This window comes from Panthera pardus, unplaced genomic scaffold (assembly GCF_024362965.1).
Source record: "Panthera pardus isolate Hobbes unplaced genomic scaffold, ASM2436296v1 HiC_scaffold_24, whole genome shotgun sequence".
Classification (NCBI taxonomy): domain Eukaryota; kingdom Metazoa; phylum Chordata; class Mammalia; order Carnivora; family Felidae; genus Panthera; species Panthera pardus.
The window spans coordinates 96,232,298-96,251,607 of record NW_026526810.1 but is presented as its reverse complement, the minus strand read 5'-3'; the positions used below and the strand labels follow the sequence as shown (position 1 = coordinate 96,251,607).

At 42.0% G+C, this 19,310-nt stretch overlaps 1 protein-coding gene across 1 annotated transcript in view; it reads right to left on the bottom strand.

Moving 5' to 3' along the window:
* Nucleotides 1–13,677: 13,677 nt before the first annotated feature.
* LOC109268424 (uncharacterized) overlaps nt 13,678–19,310 on the bottom strand; it is a 93,055-nt gene continuing 87,422 nt past the window's right edge. Inside the window, exon 4 of the mRNA XM_053888735.1 lies at nt 13,678–14,079. Within this exon, the coding sequence (XP_053744710.1) occupies nt 13,957–14,079 (123 nt within the window). The 3' untranslated portion in view covers nt 13,678–13,956. The remainder of the gene's footprint in view (nt 14,080–19,310) is intronic.

Sequence of the window (19,310 nt, the reverse complement as noted above, 5' to 3'; positions counted from 1 at the left end):
TGAAAGGAGGCATGGTAGAAAAAAAGAAATGCGCTGCAAAAGATTATTTCCGAAAGCTACACTCCAAAGTGCGCCAGGAGAAAATAGAAATACAAGTTTACAAAGCAAAGCAGAGGTGACCAAGGGCAAGGAGGGAGTGGGGGCAGGGGGGTGGGGGTGAGAAGGGGTGGAAGCGGTGGCCCCTGGTACAAACACCCCTAATGCACAGTCTACACAGAGTGCAAACCCAGTGTCAAAACCAACTGAAATCTCATCTGCCTTTCAGTGTCATCATGCACTGCCCATTCCAAGTGATATCAGGAGTAAAATGCTTCTCTCTGCAAAAATCCTGTTTGTCTTAAGTTCTAAGCAATTTCTGAGGTTACTGTCAACTTTTAATTATGTTATGTGTACATTTCAAGTTAGCACATTTTTGTTTCTTTTTTTTTTAATTTTTTTTAACGTTTATTTATTTTTGAGACAGGGGGAGACAGCATGAACGGGGGAGGGTCAGAGAGAGAGGAGACACAGAATCTGAAACAGGCTCCAGGCTCTGAGCTGTCAGCACAGAGACCGACGCGGGGCTCGAACTCACGGACCGCAAGATCATGACCTGAACCGAAGTCGGACGCTTAACCGACTGAGCCACCCAGGCGCCCCACATTTTTGTTTCTTAGGCCTTATAATCACTGCACGTTCCATAGAAGTTAATTTGGGAAACTACCAGGTGCACTGTCCCGGACCCACACAGACTTAGCCTCACATGTTTGTTACTGCCACAGACAAATACGTAAGTACAATATTTCCTCTTTTGTCAAAAAATGCATTAATGTGTTTTAAAACTATTAATCCAGGGGCGGCTAGCTGGCTCAGTAGGAGGAGCACACAGCTCTTGATCTCAGGGTCGTGAGTTCGAGCCCCATGTTGGGTGTAGAGATCACTTAAATAAATAGAAACTTTTAAAAAAAATTATTAAAAAGACACATAAAACTATTAATCCATTTTTCATTTTTGTATTGTAATCTCTATTGTATTTATAATCATTTTTCCTTCACTTGTACAACTATAAACACAAAGTATGATTAAAAAATATTCAGTGTCTTCATTTCTTTTCTGGACATTATTATTATTATTTGCTTCATTTCATAATTTTTACAAAACATAATTTTGTTGTGTAAGACAAGAAAAGTATGAACAAGTGATCTGCTCCAGGTATCAAATATGCTATGTGCTCTACTAAAGCAAAGAAAATAAATTATATCATCTGAATGATTGGAAGATAAGGTCTTCTGCTTAAATAATCTAGCTAATGGCTTTCTAATAGATTGTCAATTCTCATAAAATGATAATGAAAAGCAAAAAACAAATAAAACTAGATTGTGTCCAAATAATTCTTTCTTTGATAAATAGAAAGGTCTTTCACTGACAAATTATTATTGTGATCAATGATCACATCAACTATTGTTGTATATGTATGCAGAAATGCTCACAAGTAGAAGCATTAGGTAATACAATGATAGCAGAGAATTAAGAAGTTAAAAAGAAGGCTTTTAGTGAATGCTGTTTAATGCACACTTCCATCTCTCAAAGACTATAAAAGTTGTCTTCAGTTTACTGTGATCAGTCTCAAAATTTTCATCACCCTGACATGTCATTTCAAAGAGTACTTTTTATTTAAAAAGAAAGGAAGGAAGGAAGGAAGGAAGGAAGGAAGAAAGGGAACGAAACAAGGAAAGAAAGAAGGAAAGAAGGAAAGAAAGAAAGGAAGAAAGAAAGAAAGAAAGAAGGAAAGAAAGGAAGAAAGAAAGAAAGAAAGAAAGAAAGAAAGAAAGAAAGAAAGAAAAAGAAAAGAAAAAAAGAATTGTCACATTTACCATTGTCCTCAATGCGATTTATGTTTCATGAACTAACTGATATTTTAGGTCTTTCGTAATACGGAAAACTTGGTCCCTCCAAATCAGCTGATTACATAAATTCTTTTGCAACTCTTTGTGGATCCATGCCATGATGAAGATCCCTGGAACACTCACGGATAAGTCTGTGAGGCAAAATAACTCCAACGAGAAATTACAGACGATTTGATGGAAAGATGTCAGCGGTCTGCCATTCAGATCGCTTTGAATTTACTTTTCAGTTGTTGCTGCAAGCCAATTACTACTGGTCAAGTGTAGGCTGTGGACCTGGGTCAGGTTTTCACAAGGGCTTCTATTTTCTACCCCAGTAGCCTCAGGCACAAATAGGCACCTACAGATTCATTTGGGCATCAATGGAGTGGCATAAAGCTCAGTATTCATGCTGAAGCTGCATTAGCTACACAAATCTGACATCCTGTCAACACATTGACCCAAATTTGTATATGCAAAGGTTTGCCTTAGCAACCTGGGCAGCTATGGAAGGGGATCTCCTCTGAAAGGAAGCCCACTCCTTGGGGGAGGAGATGCTTCCTCAAAACCCCGTCTTTATCAAATTTCTCACCTAAAGAGACATTCATTGCATTTCATCACGATTCACAACTTCCATAAATAGTACCACGTGGTTTTCATTGCAACTGTTGCTGGCTAGGAAGAAAACAACAGCCTAAGCCAAAATAACAATCCCGTCAGGCCCCAAACTAAGTAAGCGCTGTGGATCTAGGAAAAAGCACACGGTAGGTACTCATGAAGACAGGTGCTTATGAATAAACCTATTCAATAACAATACTGAATACAATTCAATAAACATAGTCACCTCGTTAGTCTACCATTAGTCACCATTAGACTACATGCATGTATGCATATGAAGTCAGACCATCATCAAAAGTCTAAGTGTGATAGATTCCAAGTGAGTGGTATGGAAAAGTAAGTGTTCGACATGTGCATAAAAAAAGAGAAATCTCTGCAGATTGGGGAGGTAGGTGGGCAGGTTTGCATGCTTTAAAATGAGTCTTGGATTCATTGGAACATTAAATTGGCCAGCGCACGGTATGAACTATAAAAAGCTTTATGAAAAGTAAAAGTTTTGAGTGGACAATAGCAATGCCTCCTGACTATGTTAAAGCACGGTATCTTTCTATTTAATGCTAATACTTCTATGTTAAATCATATTCAGTTACTGGCCCCTAAGATTTCCAAGTAGTTTTCAGATCTTCTCTCATAAAGTGAATTATTCTGTATTTTCCACTCGAATCACAAATGATTACTCCACCTTCTTACTGGGCATAAAGTGACAATGTTCCTTTTGTGCCTTCCACAAGTGGAGCGTGCCCCTTCATCCATCGCCCTGAAGAGAAGGTTGACATGTTCCTCACTTCACTACTAAATCAACGCCCCCCCCCCCATCACCCTCCAACTTCAAAGTTGTGAAATCTGTGCCATCTTTTCTTGCCACCCTTCCCCTTGTCACCCCTGCCACTGACCACCCTCAGGCACTTTGCTCCAAATGTCTTGATCCCACCCCTGCCATTCCTCAGTGACTCATGGGGCCTATTGATCTCTTCAACTTATCGCTACTCCTTTCTCTTCTTTCCATTCACGTAAGGACTCCTAATTGTAATTTTTACTATGTTGTCCAGAAAACACAACTGGGAGCCATTTGCCATCACCTCCAAATTTAGAACTTCTGTGTGATTAAAAAAGATTTTTTTTAAGGTTTACTTATTTTGAGAGAGAGAGAAAGAGAGAGAGACAGAGTATGAGTGGGGGAGGGACAGAGAGAGAGGGAGACATGGAATCCAAAGCAGGCTCCAGGCTCTGAGCTGTCAGCCCAGAGCCCAACACGGGGCTCAAACTCATGGACCGAGAGATCTCATACCTGAATCCAAGTCAGACGCTTAACTGACTGAGCCACTCAGGCGCCCCTGTGTAATTTTTCATTAGTAACAACTTAGTAACTACTAAAATAAAACTAGTCAATATTAAAATAAAATTCTTTTTTGCTGATTAGTGACTAATTAAATAGGATTCATTTTCATGTATGTCTAAAGCCATAAATTGGGGTCTCTGGCCACACTTAAGCTGCAGCACGGTGGATGACAGGAGAAGGAGGTGGGAGAGAGATGGGGTTTGAACTCAGAAGATCTGAGTTTAATTCCCAGGGTTACCACTTAATGGTACTGTGAACTTTGACAAATCATTTCTTAGTATTCGTATCTGTAAAGTAGGGATAATGAAAATATTAGCTCAGGATCACTGAATGCTATCAAAAGAGGAAATACACGTGACAGTAATTTATACATTTTAACAAATGGTAGTTGTGGTTACTTCACAATATTTGACTGAATAAAATTTAACATAGTGGCTAAAGCTATGGTTTCTAGGCCAGACTGCCTGGATTTAAGTACCATTTCCCCCAGTTACTAGATTTGTGACCATGGGACTCCTTTAACTCCTCCAAGCCTTAGTTTCCTCCTCTGTAAAAAAGGATAGTACCTATTTTTTTTTTAAATTTTTTTAACGTTTATTTATTTTTGAGACAGAGAGAGACAAAGCATGAACGGGGGAGGGTCAGAGAGAGGGAGACACAGAATCTGAAACAGGCTCCAGGCTCTGAGCTGTCAGCACAGAGCCTGACGCGGGACTCGAACTCACGGACCGCGAGATCATGACCTGAGCCGAAGTCGGCCGCTTAACTGACTGAGCCACCCAGGCGCCCCAGGATAATACCTATTTAAAAGCGTGTTGTGAGGCTTAAGTGAGATACAATGCAGAGCATTTATAGCACCATCTGGAAAATTGTAAAATACTAACAAATGTTCATTCATTCATTTACTCCGCAAACATTTATTGAGTGCCTACTCTATGCCAGACCTATTCTAGGACTAGGGGTACAGTACAGAATGCAAGAACAACAAAAAAGTCCTCACTGTCATGGTATATCTTAGCTGGGGTGGGGAAAGTTTTATTATAATTACAAATAATCAAATAAATATAATTGGAGGTGATACATGTTATGGTGAAAGAAAACAGGGCAATATGTCACAGGATGACTGAGAATCTCTGTTATTACTAATCAGAAGTGAGTTACTACTACAACTCGTATTACTACCTGACTCTTCCTTCTCTACACAGTTCGGGCACTTCTTAGGCATGAGCTCCACTTGTGCTAAGAGAGACGTAAACACTTTTAAGGCATTTCCCCTCCTAGCAACATGTAAGAACAATAAGATCCCCAAACAATATTGGAAATCTGAGCACCCTGTGATGAAGTTACAGTTTGTAGTCAGAGAGATGGACTAAGAACTCAACTTTAATCACACTTAAACCTACACAGGATTCTGAAAGTCAATCTTTTATATATGGAACTCCAATACTTTTCAAATCAACATATGGGCATTAAGCAATTACTGCAGGAATGTCCCTACAGGAGACATAAAGTGATCCAAGAAAATAATTCATGTCAATCAAGAAATTAATAATCAACTTCGGAAAAGAAATGATAGTACCATATTTAAAGTTAAATAACTAAGTTAAATAACCTAAAAGATTTTAATTACATTTCAAACTAACAATAAAAGGGGCATCTGGGTGGCTCAGTCAGTTAAGCATCTGACTTCAGCTCAGGTCATGATCTCACAGTCCTTGAGTTCGAGCCCCGCGTCAGGCTCTGTGCTGACAGCTCAGAGCCTGGAGCCTGCTTTGGATTCTGTGTCTCCCTCCCTCTCTGCCCCTCCTCACGCTCTGTCGCTCTCTGCCTCAAAGATAAATAAAAACATTAAAAAATATAACAATAAAAATCACTAACTACCAAACCAATCATTTGAATAGGTTAATTCAAAAGAGAGAATAACATCTTTAACTTAAGTAGGGAGGAGAAACTGACATTTGAAAAACTGTGAAGAAGAGAGTATTTCAAGTGGACAGAATAGTTTAAACACATGTCTGTTGACAGCTGAGCTGAGCGTTAACTACATTCCAAGTAGAATGAGTGAAGCTATTTGCCTACAGACGCATTCAGAAAAAGGCAGCATCAGAATCTCGAGGGGGAAAAAAACATGAATGAAATAAAAGTTCACATGCAGTAAAAATCTGCACCTTGAGAATGTTTATTTTGTCTGTCTATAATGGAAATAAAGAAAGGACATGAAAAGGAAAAGCAAGTCAAGCAGAAGGAGAGCAAAGGGAGAATATACTAAGAGATTAGATTCTTCTACATCTTTTTTTTTAAGTTTATTTATTTATTTTGAGAGGGAGGGAGGAGAGGGGCAGAGAGAGGAGGGAGAGAGAGCGAATCCCAAGCACGGTCTGCAACAATAGCACAGAGCAAGACGTGGGGCTCGAGCTCACGAACCATGAGACAATGACCTGAGCCCAAGTCAGATGCTTAACTGATGGAGCCACCCAGTCACCGCAAAACTCTTGTATACATCTTTTTAAAAATCTTTTTTTTTTTTTTTTAATTTTTTTTTTTTCAACATTTTTTATTTATTTTTGGGACAGAGAGAGACAGAGCATGAACGGGGGAGGGGCAGAGAGAGAGGGAGACACAGAATCGGAAACAGGCTCCAGGCTCCGAGCCATCAGCCCAGAGCCTGACGCGGGGCTCGAACTCACGGACCGCGAGATCGTGACCTGGCTGAAGTCGGACGCTTAACCGACTGCGCCACCCAGGCGCCCCTTAAAAATCTTTTTAATGTTTATTTTAGTTTTGAGAGAGAGGCAGAGACAGAGTGTGAGTGGGGGAGGGGAAAAGAGAGAAAGAGGAAGACACAGAATCCAAAACAGGCTCCAGGATCTGAGCTCTCAGCACAGAGCCCGACACAGGGCTCGAACTCATGAACCACGAGATCAAGACCTGAGCCGAAGTTGGCGCTCAACCGACTGAGCCACCCAGAGGCCCCAAATTCTTGTACATCTTAAGGTAGAATATTGTGTCGTCATAAAGCATCATTATGCAGACTTTGCAGAAACCTCAGGAAATGTTTGTGATATCGTGGCAAATGAACAAATCAAAACTTGCCATGTTTCTCTACTATCAACGCATGCTAATGAAGAAACTATTTACAAAGGCTATTAACAAAGGGTGACGGGAAGCCAACAAGGGATGGCATGGCGAGGGGCCACTGGGCTCTAACAGTGGAGAGCCAAGACCTGTTCCAGAGTTGAAGGAGCAGGGGCAGGGAGCAGGTGTGGGTTGTGGGAAGCTGGAAAGAGCTGTAGCATGGGAGGGGCTCAGCAGCAGAAGCTGTGGCCTTAGGTAGAGTAGGGCAGCCACTGCCAGAAGCAGAGAGGGTGCCAGGAGAGTAAACACCCTGACTTCTCCCTCCTCTGGCCCTGTGATCTCCCACTGATGCCTCCTATTCATAGTTCCCAAAGAGAAGCAAGGCCCGACAAGGAAGCCTGAATAATGTAGTTCACAGAGGTCAGCCTCCCCCTGCCTCCCAGACAAGGAAAGAGAAAGTGAAGGAAAGCAGAGAACTAGTGTGGAGGGGCAAATATACGTGCATGTCTGTAAGTGTGTGTGTGGGAGTGTGTGCTCACACACACGCAGGCGCATGTGCTGATGCATGTAGATTGTTCTGGGGAGCGGACTAGTTGGGGGTAGAGGATATGAAGGTAAGAAAATCAATTAGCAAGAGACTACAGCAGGGCCACATTATGACATTCGTGGGCCTGAGGCACCTTTGTCTTTGTGGCACTCTTCCTCCAATTAAAAAAAAAAAAAAGTTTCAAATTCAATTTTAAATTGCATCAATATAAGGAAAAATATAATTCATCCTGGATTATATCAATTTTTCATTTCTGGTTTAAAAAACAATTTAGGGCTATCTGGGTGGCTCAGTCGGTTAAGCATCCAACTTCAGCTCAGATCACGATCTCACGGTTCGTGAGTTCGAGCCCCGCGTCGGGCTCCCTGCTGTCAGTGCAGGGCCCACTTCAGATCTTCCGTCTCCCTCTCTCTCTGCCCCTCCCCTGCGAACACTGTCTCTCTCAAAAAGAAATAAACAGGGGCACGTGGGTGGCTCAGTCGGTTAAGCGTCCGACTTCGACTCAGGTCACGATCTTGCGGTCCGTGAGTTCGAGCCCCGCATCGGGCTCTGGGCTGATGGCTCGGAGCCTGGAGCCTGCTTCCAATTCTGTGTCTCCCTCTCTCTCTGCCCCTCCCCCGTTCATGCTCTGTCTCTCTCTGTCTCAAAAGTAAATAAACGTTAAAAAAATTAAAAAAAAAAAGAAAGAAACATTTAAAAAATAATTTAAAAAAACTTTTAAACATTTTCATGGGCCCCTAAAATTACTGCTGTAGGCACTTGTGTCCACTGTGCCAAATGAAGAGGTAGGTCCTGGACCACAGAAGATCAGACATGAGAGGTTAACACCTGACCTGAATGGTGGAGTTCTAATAGAGAACAGAAAAGACATTCAAGAGAGTTCATGGAGGGGCTTATTAACAAAGTTTATTTACCAGAGGCTGGAAAAAGCTGCAGAGGAGCTGTCCTTAGGAGGTACATGGCTTTGACTTGAGGGACACAGCTGGCCTGGAATAACATAGCAGGGAAGAAGCCAGGATTATAAATAACAGGTCCTTGCTCTTCTCCTCTCTTCCCCACTGACTGAGCCCAACCAAAAGCCAAGGGCATGACCAGTGCTGATGCTGTTCACACATGCTCATTTCCCAGGGCAGAGCACTGTTGGGAGGGCAGATCTGCAGGACCCGTCGGAAGCTATGGACAGAGGTGGTCTCTCTAGCGTTGGCTTGGGCTAACCTCAGCCATGATTCTTGGTGTCAGAATCAAGGAGAGGGCTTGTTAAGCAAGATTGCTTACTCCCACAACCCAACCCACTCCCTGCCTGAGTTTTGGATTCAGTTGGTCTGGAAGTAGGTCTTAGAATTTGAGGTCCAAGAATTTGCCTCCCTAATAAGTTCCCAAGTGATGTTGATCTAAATAAAGAGCGAGCTTTGAGAACCGCTGTCATAGTGTGTTCTCCATAGACCCTTCAGCCATACATGTTATAATTGATCACCACATATTCAAGCATTTAGCATAGCACTCGATAACATAAAAGGTACTGGGGGCATCCAGGTGGCTCAGTCAGTTAAGCATCCAACTCTTGAGACAGGCTCAGGTCATGATCTCAAGGTTCCTGGAATTGAGCCCCTAGTCAGACTCTGCACTGACAATGTGGAGCCTGCTTAGGATTCTCTCTCTCTCTCTCTCTCTCTCTGCCCCTCCTCTGCTCAAGCTCTCTCTCTCTCTAAATAAATAAATAAATAAATAAATAAACATTTTTTAACATAATAGGCACTGAATAAATATCTGATTAATTAATAAATGAACAACTAACCCAAATAAAACTTTAAACAAAGCAAATTCTCCTGACTCAATCATCTATAAAGCACTCAACAATCCATGACGTACATTGAGATGGTAGCCAGGCAAACACAACAGACCTGAAAGAACAACAGCTGTTCTGACTTCTCCCTCCTCTAGCTGGCAGCATCTTCTAAGTCAGGGCTCTGTCCTGGACCCCTTCAAATCTTCTCAGAGATTGTCACAGAGGCCTCTTTACTATGTTAACATATGCTTCAAATGTTGTATTCAGCATGAACAGCATAGTGAACAACTCCATCATTGGTGTTTCCTTAGTATATTAAAAATAATCATTCAGGGGCGCCTGGGTGGCTCAGTTGGTGAAGCGTCCGACTTCGGCTCAGGTCATGATCTTGCGGTCCGTGAGTTCGAGCCCCACGTCGGGCTCTGTGCTGACAGCTCAGAGCCTGGAGCCTGTTTCAGATTCTGTGTCTCCCTCTCTCTCTGACCCTCCCCCGTTCATGCTCTGTCTCTCTCTGTCTCAAAAATAAATAAACGTTAAAAAAAAATTAAAAAAAAAAATAATCATTCATCCATCAAATACTAAGTTACAGGGCTAAGGGTCATTGGAGATGCTAGTCCCTGGGGAAACAAAGATGAATGACTTCTGTCCTAAGAGCTCGCAGTCTAATGGGGAAAACAGATATTTATACAGAAAAACTGTAGTAAAGATTATCTTAGGAGTACACTGTGGTAAATATAGAAGTATAAATAGTAGGCTAGGAGCAGAAAAGAGGAAGGAGGCAACTCTGCCTAAGAGCTTCAGGAAAGCTTCACAGAAGTGACTCTGGGGCACCTGGGTAGCCCAGTCAGTTCAGCATGTCGGCTCAGGTCACGAACTCACCGTTCACAGGTTCGAGCCCCACATCGGGTTCCGCATGCTGACAGTGTGGAGCCTGCTTGGGATCCTCTCTCTCTCTCCTTCTTTCTCTGCCCCTACCCCGCTCACTCTCTCTCTCTCTCAAAGTAAATAAATAAACTTAAAAATAAAATGAAATATTTTTTAAGTGATTTTGAGGTTGGTATTCAATGATGAATAGAGGTTTTCTAGATTTGTAAATAGGAAAAAAACATCCAGACAGAAAGCCTAGCTGTGTAAACATGCAGTAGTAGAAAATTAGTGAGAGCTGAGTGTGAATGCTTGCACAGTAAATTGAGGAGGGCTAGGTAGAAATTGACAAGGGATAAAGCCAGACAGGTTGAGTCTATAGGGAGTCAGGTTGTATTCAGTCCCTGAAAGACAGACTCAAAAGGGGCAACTCCTCCGTCTTCTCTAGGACGCCTTCCCTAAGGGGGATGAACCACCCCCCGCCCCAGGCTCCCACAGCACAATCTACACACTTTTTAGATTGAAATGATCTGTCATGCTTGCAACTTTCCTACTAGACCATAAGCTCATCAAGGGCAGAAACTCTTACTCACTTTTCAGCACATGGTCTGGTATATGGTAAGCAATGAATAAATGTTTGCTGAACCGAGGGAGCTGAGGAGGTCTTTCTAGCCTGAGATGTGTAGTGGGGAGGTCTCCAGCTGGTGTGTTTAGCCCCACCTAAGGACAGATGCTGGGCTTTTCTTTCTCTCCCTTCCTCTCTTCTCTCCTACCATTCATTCCACCAAATATCTGGAACCCCATCTGCCAGCTGCAGGGCTCTGAATATGCCGAGATTTGGGAAGGGGAAGGGGTGTTGTCCATAGCAGATAAATTAAACAGAATAGCTGTTGTTCTTCCATTTCTTTGGGGTTTTTTTTTCTTTTGGGATTTCTTTCCAATAAGGAAGAAGCAGGAAATCTAAGTGCTCCTGCGGTGTGTCAGAAAGTTGAGGGGTAGAAAAGTATTGAAGACTTGAGTGATAAGTAAGATTAAAGAAGCTTAAAAAAAGTGGGGAGGGGGAAGGTATTCCCAGGCCTCGATAAACTCAACCATCCATTTTCTCTGCTCTTCAGTCCAGGGTTGTGAGAAGATGCAAAAAACATATGCAGAATTGTGCTGATTTCTCACTGTAGCACCACATGTGAAATGATGCCTGGGCACATTTTAAACACCAATTTTACTTATTTATTGTTTTAAAAAACATTCTCTTTTTTAAACAATTTTTTAAGGTTCATTTACTTTGCGAGAGAAAGAGCATGAGCAGGGGAGGGGCAGAGAGATAAAGAGAGAGAGAAACCCAAAGCAGGCTCCATGCAGCCAGTGCAGAGCCTGATGTGGGGCTCGAACTCACGCAACCGTGATCATGACCTGAGCCGAAATCAAGAGTTGGACACTTAACCGACTGAGCCACCCAGATGCCCCCCAATTTTATTTTATTTTATTTTATTTTATTTTATTTTATTTTATTTTATTTTTTTAACGTTTATTTATTTTTGAGACAGAGAGAGACAGAGCATGAGCAGGGGAGGGTCAGAGAGAGAGGGAGACACAGAATCCGAAACGGGCTCCAGGCTCCGAGCTGTCAGCACAGAGCCCGACGCGGGGCTCGAACTCACGGACCGCGAGATCATGACCTGAGCCGAAGTCGGCCGCTCAACCGACTGAGCCACCCAGGCGCCCCCAATTTTATTTTTTTTTAAAGAACACTATTTATTTATTTAAGTGAGCTTTATTTATGCCCAGCATGGGGCGTGGAGTCCCAACCCTGGGACAAGAGTTGTGCATGCTTTACTGAATGAGTCAGCCAGGCTCCCCTTAAACACCTATTTTTTAAATTTAAATTTTAATTTTAATTTTAATTATGTATGTATATATGTACGTATGTATTTATGTTTTAAGAGAGAGAGAGCGCGAGCAGAGGAAGGGCAGAAAGAGAGGGAGACACAGAATCCGAAGCAGGCTCCAGGCTCAGAGTTGTCAGCACAGAGCCTGACTCGGTGCGCCAACTCACAAACGTTGAGATCGTGACCTGAGCCTAAGTGAGACGCTTAACTGACTGAGCCACCCAGGCATCCCAAGGCACCAATTTTAAATGTGAACTGAAGCAGTTAGTTACGACTCAGCCTAACTCATCTCTCTTCTGAAGAACCATTTAAGCTCTTTCCTAAGATTAACTGTCATATAACTGAAGACTGTAAACAATAAAGTGTAAAACTTACTTTTTCTTTAGAACTGGATATAACCACATCAACAAAGCACTGCTAGAAGTGTTTTAAAAACCTGAGCTGTCTGAATTTACTCCTTTATAAGTTGTGTAACTTCTACTATGCTCAACTATATGCATACGGACTGTTCCTCACAAAGGGAATCCAGCTGAGGCGATTCAGTCAGTATACTGACTATACTCTCCTTTCCTTCCTATGCTGCATTCTCTTCTGAAAAAAATGGGCTGAAATCTCAATGATGATGCCACCATTCATTGCCATCTCCATCACATTTCTGGAATATGAGTATCCCTAGAAACAGTGCTAAGGCAAATGTTATGATGGAAGGCTTTATATTGGGAGGTATAACGCCAGGGTACTAAAAGTGAGGGAAAAGAAGAAGTGAGGCAGAGAAGAAAGAAAAGCAGGTAAAACATGATCCACGGTGAATTGACCACAGCATAATAAGAAAACCCAGCCATTGAATGATGGGAGACATCTTCCAGGCAGGGAGCATGGAACTGCCTGTTAGTCCCAATCTCTCACTGGTTAAAGTGAGAGAAAAACACTTCTTGTTAACCAGCTCCACTGGCTATCTGCCTAGCAATCCAAATCTGATACCCCAAGATGTAGTGATGCATCTGGGTCCACAAGTGACGGGACAAGCCAGAGTCTCTGTGAGTATTACAGGATGAGGTCTGGCTACCGGAACTGCTATGACTCCCAATGCGGGGAGTCATAGGCCAGAACTAAGAAAGTTTTAGAACCTCCAGCCGTTTTAGAAGACAAGGCACTAACAATAGTGGTGGCCAGGTTGCCTATTGAACAAGCAGAGGAGCGTCGGGAAGGCACACAGGCCAAGCAATTCTAGGGAGGTCCATAAAATGGGTCTGAAACACACGGAGTCAATGGATATTGCTACCAAAAAACTACAAAATAACTAAAATCTCATCTCTCCTCAGTGCTTGCTAACATGAAAACACAGCAAAATTCCTGTTTTTGATGACTCAATCCCATAAGAAAAGTTAACCAAGGTAGGCATTTCCATACGTTTACATGGGAAAGCTATCAATGATGATAAGGCAAATAGGCACAGAATGCCACAGCAGTGTGTTCATATAAGACAAAAGGGGCTTATTATGATCACCCACTGGGAAAAGGAAATAGCTTTGTTTTATAGAATGACGATCATTATATTTGGATTTACATGGAGTTAACATTTACCTGATCACTCATAAGTAGTTTATTTCTAGACTATTATGTCAAGGAAATTTGTCACACAATCTCAAAACTCACAAACTCACAAAGCCATAGTTGCCTCACCATGCACAAACAACATAACACACACACACACACACACACACGTACACGCACATACACACATACACACACACAGACAGTATGGTGCAGGTTTCCTCCACTGCATCAAAGTAGAGCATTCCTATGGAATCTTTTGTAAATGAAATGGCACTAAAAGAAGTGATTACCAGGAATTCAGATGAAAAACTTTTGAGCATTCTCAGACCTGAACGCTATACACTCTCTTAAGACTTTCCTGATACCTTAGAACACATCTTGCTAATGGATGCACAAAATAAATCGAGATAAAGCACAGATGCTCACAGACACTGTTCAAAGCTCTGGCCAACTTGGCGTTGAGATGCTAAGTGTAGTTCCCAGAGAAGGAGCTTGACAGGGCCATCCTTGCTGCTTGGGGTACACGCTACCTCTGTAAGGCCTCCCTGCAAAACAAATGTTGAATGTTGTTTTCACTTTTCACCTTTTTCCATAAAAGCAAGAATCCTCTTTGAATTTCTTTTTGGTTAGGGAAAACAGGCGCTAATGCAGGCTTTTCCTAAAAGCAAAGTAGAGAACATTAGAAAAGCAGGGGATACCTAAGTGATGGTTATGTTAATTAGCTTGATGGTCGTGATCTTTTCACAATGTATAAATTTGTCAAAACATCAAGTTATAGGGGTACCTGACATTTAAAAAATGTTTTTTAAAAAAGGAGCACCTGGGTGGCTGAGTCGGTTAAATGTCTGACTTCCGCTCAGGTCATGATCTCACGGTTGGTGGGTTGGAGCCCCACGTCAGGCTCTGTGCTGACAGCTCAGAGGCTGGAGCTTGCTTTGAATTCTGTGTCTCCCTCCCTCTCTGCCCTTCCCTCTCTCTGTCTCTCAGAAATAAATAAACATTTTTAAAAAGTTATAGGGATACCTGGCTGGCTCAGTGGGTAGAGCATGTGATTCTTGATCTTGGGGTAAGTTTGAGCCCCACGTTGGGTGTAAAGATTACTTCAAAGTAAAATCTTTTTAAAAAATCAAGTATGGGCCCCTGAGGGGCTCGGTCAGTTAAGTGTCCCACTCTTGATTTCCTCTCAGGTCATAATCCTGAGGTGGTGAGATGGAGCCCTTCTTCAGCCTCCCCACTGGGCAAGGAGTCTGCTTAGGATTCCCTTTCTCCCTCTCCTTCTGCCCCTCCCCCCCTCAAAAAAATAAAAATAAAGGGGCACCTGAGTGGCTCAGTTGGTTAAGTGTCTGACTTTGGCTCAGGTCATGATCTCGTGTTGGTTGAGTTCAAGACCCAAGGGAGGCTCTGTGCTGATAGCTTGGAGCCTGGAGCCTACTTCCGATTCTGTGTCTCTCTCTCTCTGTCTGTCTGCCCCTCCCCCGCTGACACTCTGTCTCTCAAAAATGAATAAACATTAAAAATTTTTTAAAAAATTAAAAGTAAAAGTAAAAAACAATAAAGTTGTAAACTTTCAATATATACAATCTTTATATGCCAATTATATCTCAATAAAACTTTAAACAATATGTAATCAAAATTTTTAAGTAAGTTCTATGCCCAGTGTGGTGTTTGAACTCACAACCCTGAGATCAAGAGTTGCATGCTTTACAGGCCGAGCCAGCCAGGCACCCAAATAAATTAATTTTTTAATGAAAAAATAATGGTTGTTTATTTTTTTTTAAATTTTTTTAACGTTTTATTTATTTTTGAGACAGGGAGAGACAGAGCATGAACAGGGGAGAGTCAGACAGAGAGAGACACAGAATCTGAAACAGGCTCCAGGCTCTGAGCTGTCAGCACAGAGCCCGACGCAGGGCCCGAACTCACGGACCGAGAGATCATGACCTGAGCCGAAGTCGGCCGCCCAACTGACTGAGCCACCCAGGTGCCCCATAATGGTTGTTTAATAGACACTTGTTATGTATGTAGTTTGAACACAGTTTAGGATAGGGTAGGATAGGATATGATAGGAAAGGGTATGATTGAATAGTTTGGACAAAAATTTGTCCATGTGTTATGACCACGCCTTATACAATATATACGTTTACTTCTTTTTCATGTAGGTCAATGTGGAAACAACTTAAGGCTGGTGTGACAGTTCCTTGGTCATCTGCAATCTAGACTACTCTCACTTTCACTCTACTAACTCCCAAGTGTGGCGTTGACTACATAGTCTAAGACGACAACTCAGCCATCACATCTACCTTCTAAACAACTAGATGGACAAAAGCAGTGGAGGGACAAAAGGGAGAAGGACACCACTTCCTTTAATACCACTTCTTAGAAGTTATACACATCATTCCCTCCATGGCCCATTGTCCAAAAGCCAGTCATATAGCCATGTGTAGCTCTAAGGAAGACTGAAAAATTTTGCCTTTTTCCTGGATACTCTTATGTCCAGATAAAAATCTGGAGCTATTACCACAGAAGAAAGGGATCTCACAGGACAAGTACCCTTTGTGCCACAGCCTGGGTTTCTTAATTGAAGATCATTCAAAGATCCCAGAGCAAACCTAACAAAAAGTTATAACTACCAAATTTGTATCTCATAAAGTTCACTGATTAAGGAGGGAAAAACAGTGTTTTAAGTGTCGGCTCTATAAGCAGCATTGTTCAAAAGGGTTATATACAAACACTAGTAACTAAAGATGAATTCAAGGTAGCATATAATCCACTTCACGTGGCTGTTACAGTGGTAAGACTTGATGAAGTAGGAAACAGCTGGTTATGTGGACACATGTTCTTCAACCTCAAGGAACTCTCCATTCTCCCAACTCCTAGAATGTTCTTCCACCAAGATCCTTGACCTCCAGGTCCTTCCCACCCTTCAGAAAAAGACTCAAAGGTCACCTCCTAGGAGGTGCCAAATTTAAAATAGGAACCTTTCCAGGAACTCCCTAGTTCCTTGAGGGCAGGGACCTTGTCTGTCTCACTCATTACCATGTCTTGCTGGCCTAGAATGGTACCTGGCACATGGCAAGCATTCATTAATTTTTGTTGAATGGATGAATAAATACATGAATGAAGGAGTCCTCCTAGGGAAAAATCCCACTGCAATGTGAATGAGTATGACCACAGGATGTTGTGCCCAATTCCAGCCCGCCTCTCAGTGGTAATCCTTCTCCTCCATTCTCAGTCACATCCCTCTTCCAGCCCTCTCGGCAGCGATGCCAAACTATTTTTTCCTCCTTCAACACTTCAGACTAAAAAGAATACACGCATAAAAAGAAGCCAGCAGTCCAGAATCTCCTCATCTTCCCATTCTGGATTGTTCAAATATAGCCTGACCTATAGCTGTTTCCAAACTTAGGTACAAACAGACAAAACTGCCCTCCATCCTCCGGTCCTCAAGCCCCTGCCCTCTCTGTTCCTTGCAACAAAGCTCCTCCAAGTAGCTCACACTCAACACCCCTCCTTGCCCACCTCCCATTAACTCCCCTCGGGAACTGTGTTCTGACTCAAGCCTTCCTCACACTAACCAACCATCAGTTGGTACCAGTAGTCCAAATTGCCCTCGTTTTACTAGATGTCTTGGGCATCAGTGGTGCTCTCTTCCCTTGACCTCCAGGATCACTCTCTCCTTGTTCTCTTTTTCCTCTGACCTCTTTTCAGCCTCCTTTGCTGATTCTTCCCTCTGTCCACCCAAGCATGCTGGTATTACCCAAGGTCTTCTCCTCAACCCTCTCCTGGTCTTCTTCTATGCAGAAAAAAAATGGAAGTGAAATCTCATCCCACTTCCATGGTATTAGCACTCACATGTATTCTGAGAACTCCGAAATATCTCTAGTCCATGAGTTTCCATCCATCCATCTGTCCAGCTGACATCTGCACCCGCATGTTTTATAGCACTTTGAACTCAACATATTCCACGTTAAGTTCATTATCTAGTATCCCTACCCCATTCCACCTTTCTTCTTTACTGCTATTTTGATGAATCACCTCACCATCTAACCAGATGCCCATACCGGAAAATTTTAAGTCTTAGTGTTCCCCTCCTGCACTAGCTGTGTCCTTTACCCTCTTAATTTTTTTTGTTTGTTTTAAGTAAACTCTACCCCCAATGTGGGACTCAAACCCACGACTCCAAGATCAAGAGTCACATGCTCCACAGACTGAGCCAACCAGGCACCCCCTACCTTCTTCTTCTTAAATGCCATTCTCTTACTCCATTGCCAGACAGACCACCAGCCCCTCAAAGTAGGATTTATCCTATCCATTTTTGTGTATCCAGGGATAGTAAAGCTACCAAAAGGGGTGGGGGAGGAGGAAGATTATAAAATTTTTATAATCAGCTCTTAAAGATACTCATTCATTCACAAAATACATATTTCACACTTAATATAGATTAGAAACATTTATGAGACGCTTAAATTATCACCTCTTTTGTAAATGAATATTCTTTGCCTTAATGATTGCCTGCTTGCTAGCTACCATGTTTAATAGCCTGTAAAAATCCAAATCCTCCAACTTAAAATTGTTATTAACAAACACCATTGTTACTATTTTATAGTAAGGCTAGGGAACCAGGCCAAAAATCAGGAGCCATTCACAGAAATGTTCAGCAAAAATTCTGACTTTAAGACTTGCGTATTGCATCGTTTAATTAGAAAGGAAATCTTGAAATATACCTGATCCTGCAAAGTAATTCTGTCCACAAAATGGGCAAAGGGAGAGATTTCCCATTTTGTACGCCAACCCATAATTTGGTAGGAGGGGTTTAGGCTATTTTAATTAATTATTGCAAATTAAATATTTCAACAACTTGAAGTGAGCCCTTAAAAGAATGAAAAAATGTACATAGCTCCCCTCTGCTAAAACTGCAGTTGATGATAGAATTCCTACTGTCTAATCTATAAAATAAAACCCGAGTTTTCAGCTAATTCCGTTTTCTCAAACACAAAAAACAGTGCCACCCCAGTTAGATGCTTTAACATGCACGTTAATTTCCACTCACAGCTGTGGCAATTAGAAAGTGTACTTAATGGAGTGTCATGTTAATTGTTTTCAGAGTTAACCAATTTCTCCATTTAATTGTCAATTGATTAACCTATTGAAATGTTAAGTGACTCAGTTTCCTTCCAGAGTAAACAGCAGCAGCATATGGTAGCTTCATCAGCCGAAGGCAGCACTCATTTGCTCGGATTCAATGTGCTGGTATTTTTCTACACCTCCCTGAGCTTTTAATTAGATGAGGCAATGTTACATGTATTTGTCTGCTGGAAAGGTTATCAGTGCCGCAGCTGACCTGCAGAGGCAAGGTTGAGTCTAGCAGCTTTAATAGAAACGGTTTTCAGCTATGACTGTTGTACTTGATTGCATTGTGATGGTAATTAACTCAAGACTGCTTTCCTCAGCGTGTGTGTATGTATGTGTGTGTGTGTGTGTGTGTGTGTGTGTGTGTCTTTCCTGTAGCACTAACTATGCAATGAGATGTTTCCTCTGTCATATATATGCACTTATTAAGCACTCATTGGATTCTAATAAGCATGCAAATAGTCAAGAGTTTCTTTAGGCTAATACCACACTAACTCAGATTGTGGTTGCCATTAAATAAGTACGATGTTGGTCACCTGCAGCACATTTTGCAGAGAAAAAGCCAGCTCCCTTTGGTAGAATTTTGCTCCTTTATTTTCATGGTGTCTCATTCCCTCGGATCTTTACAACTATAAAGTAAAAATTA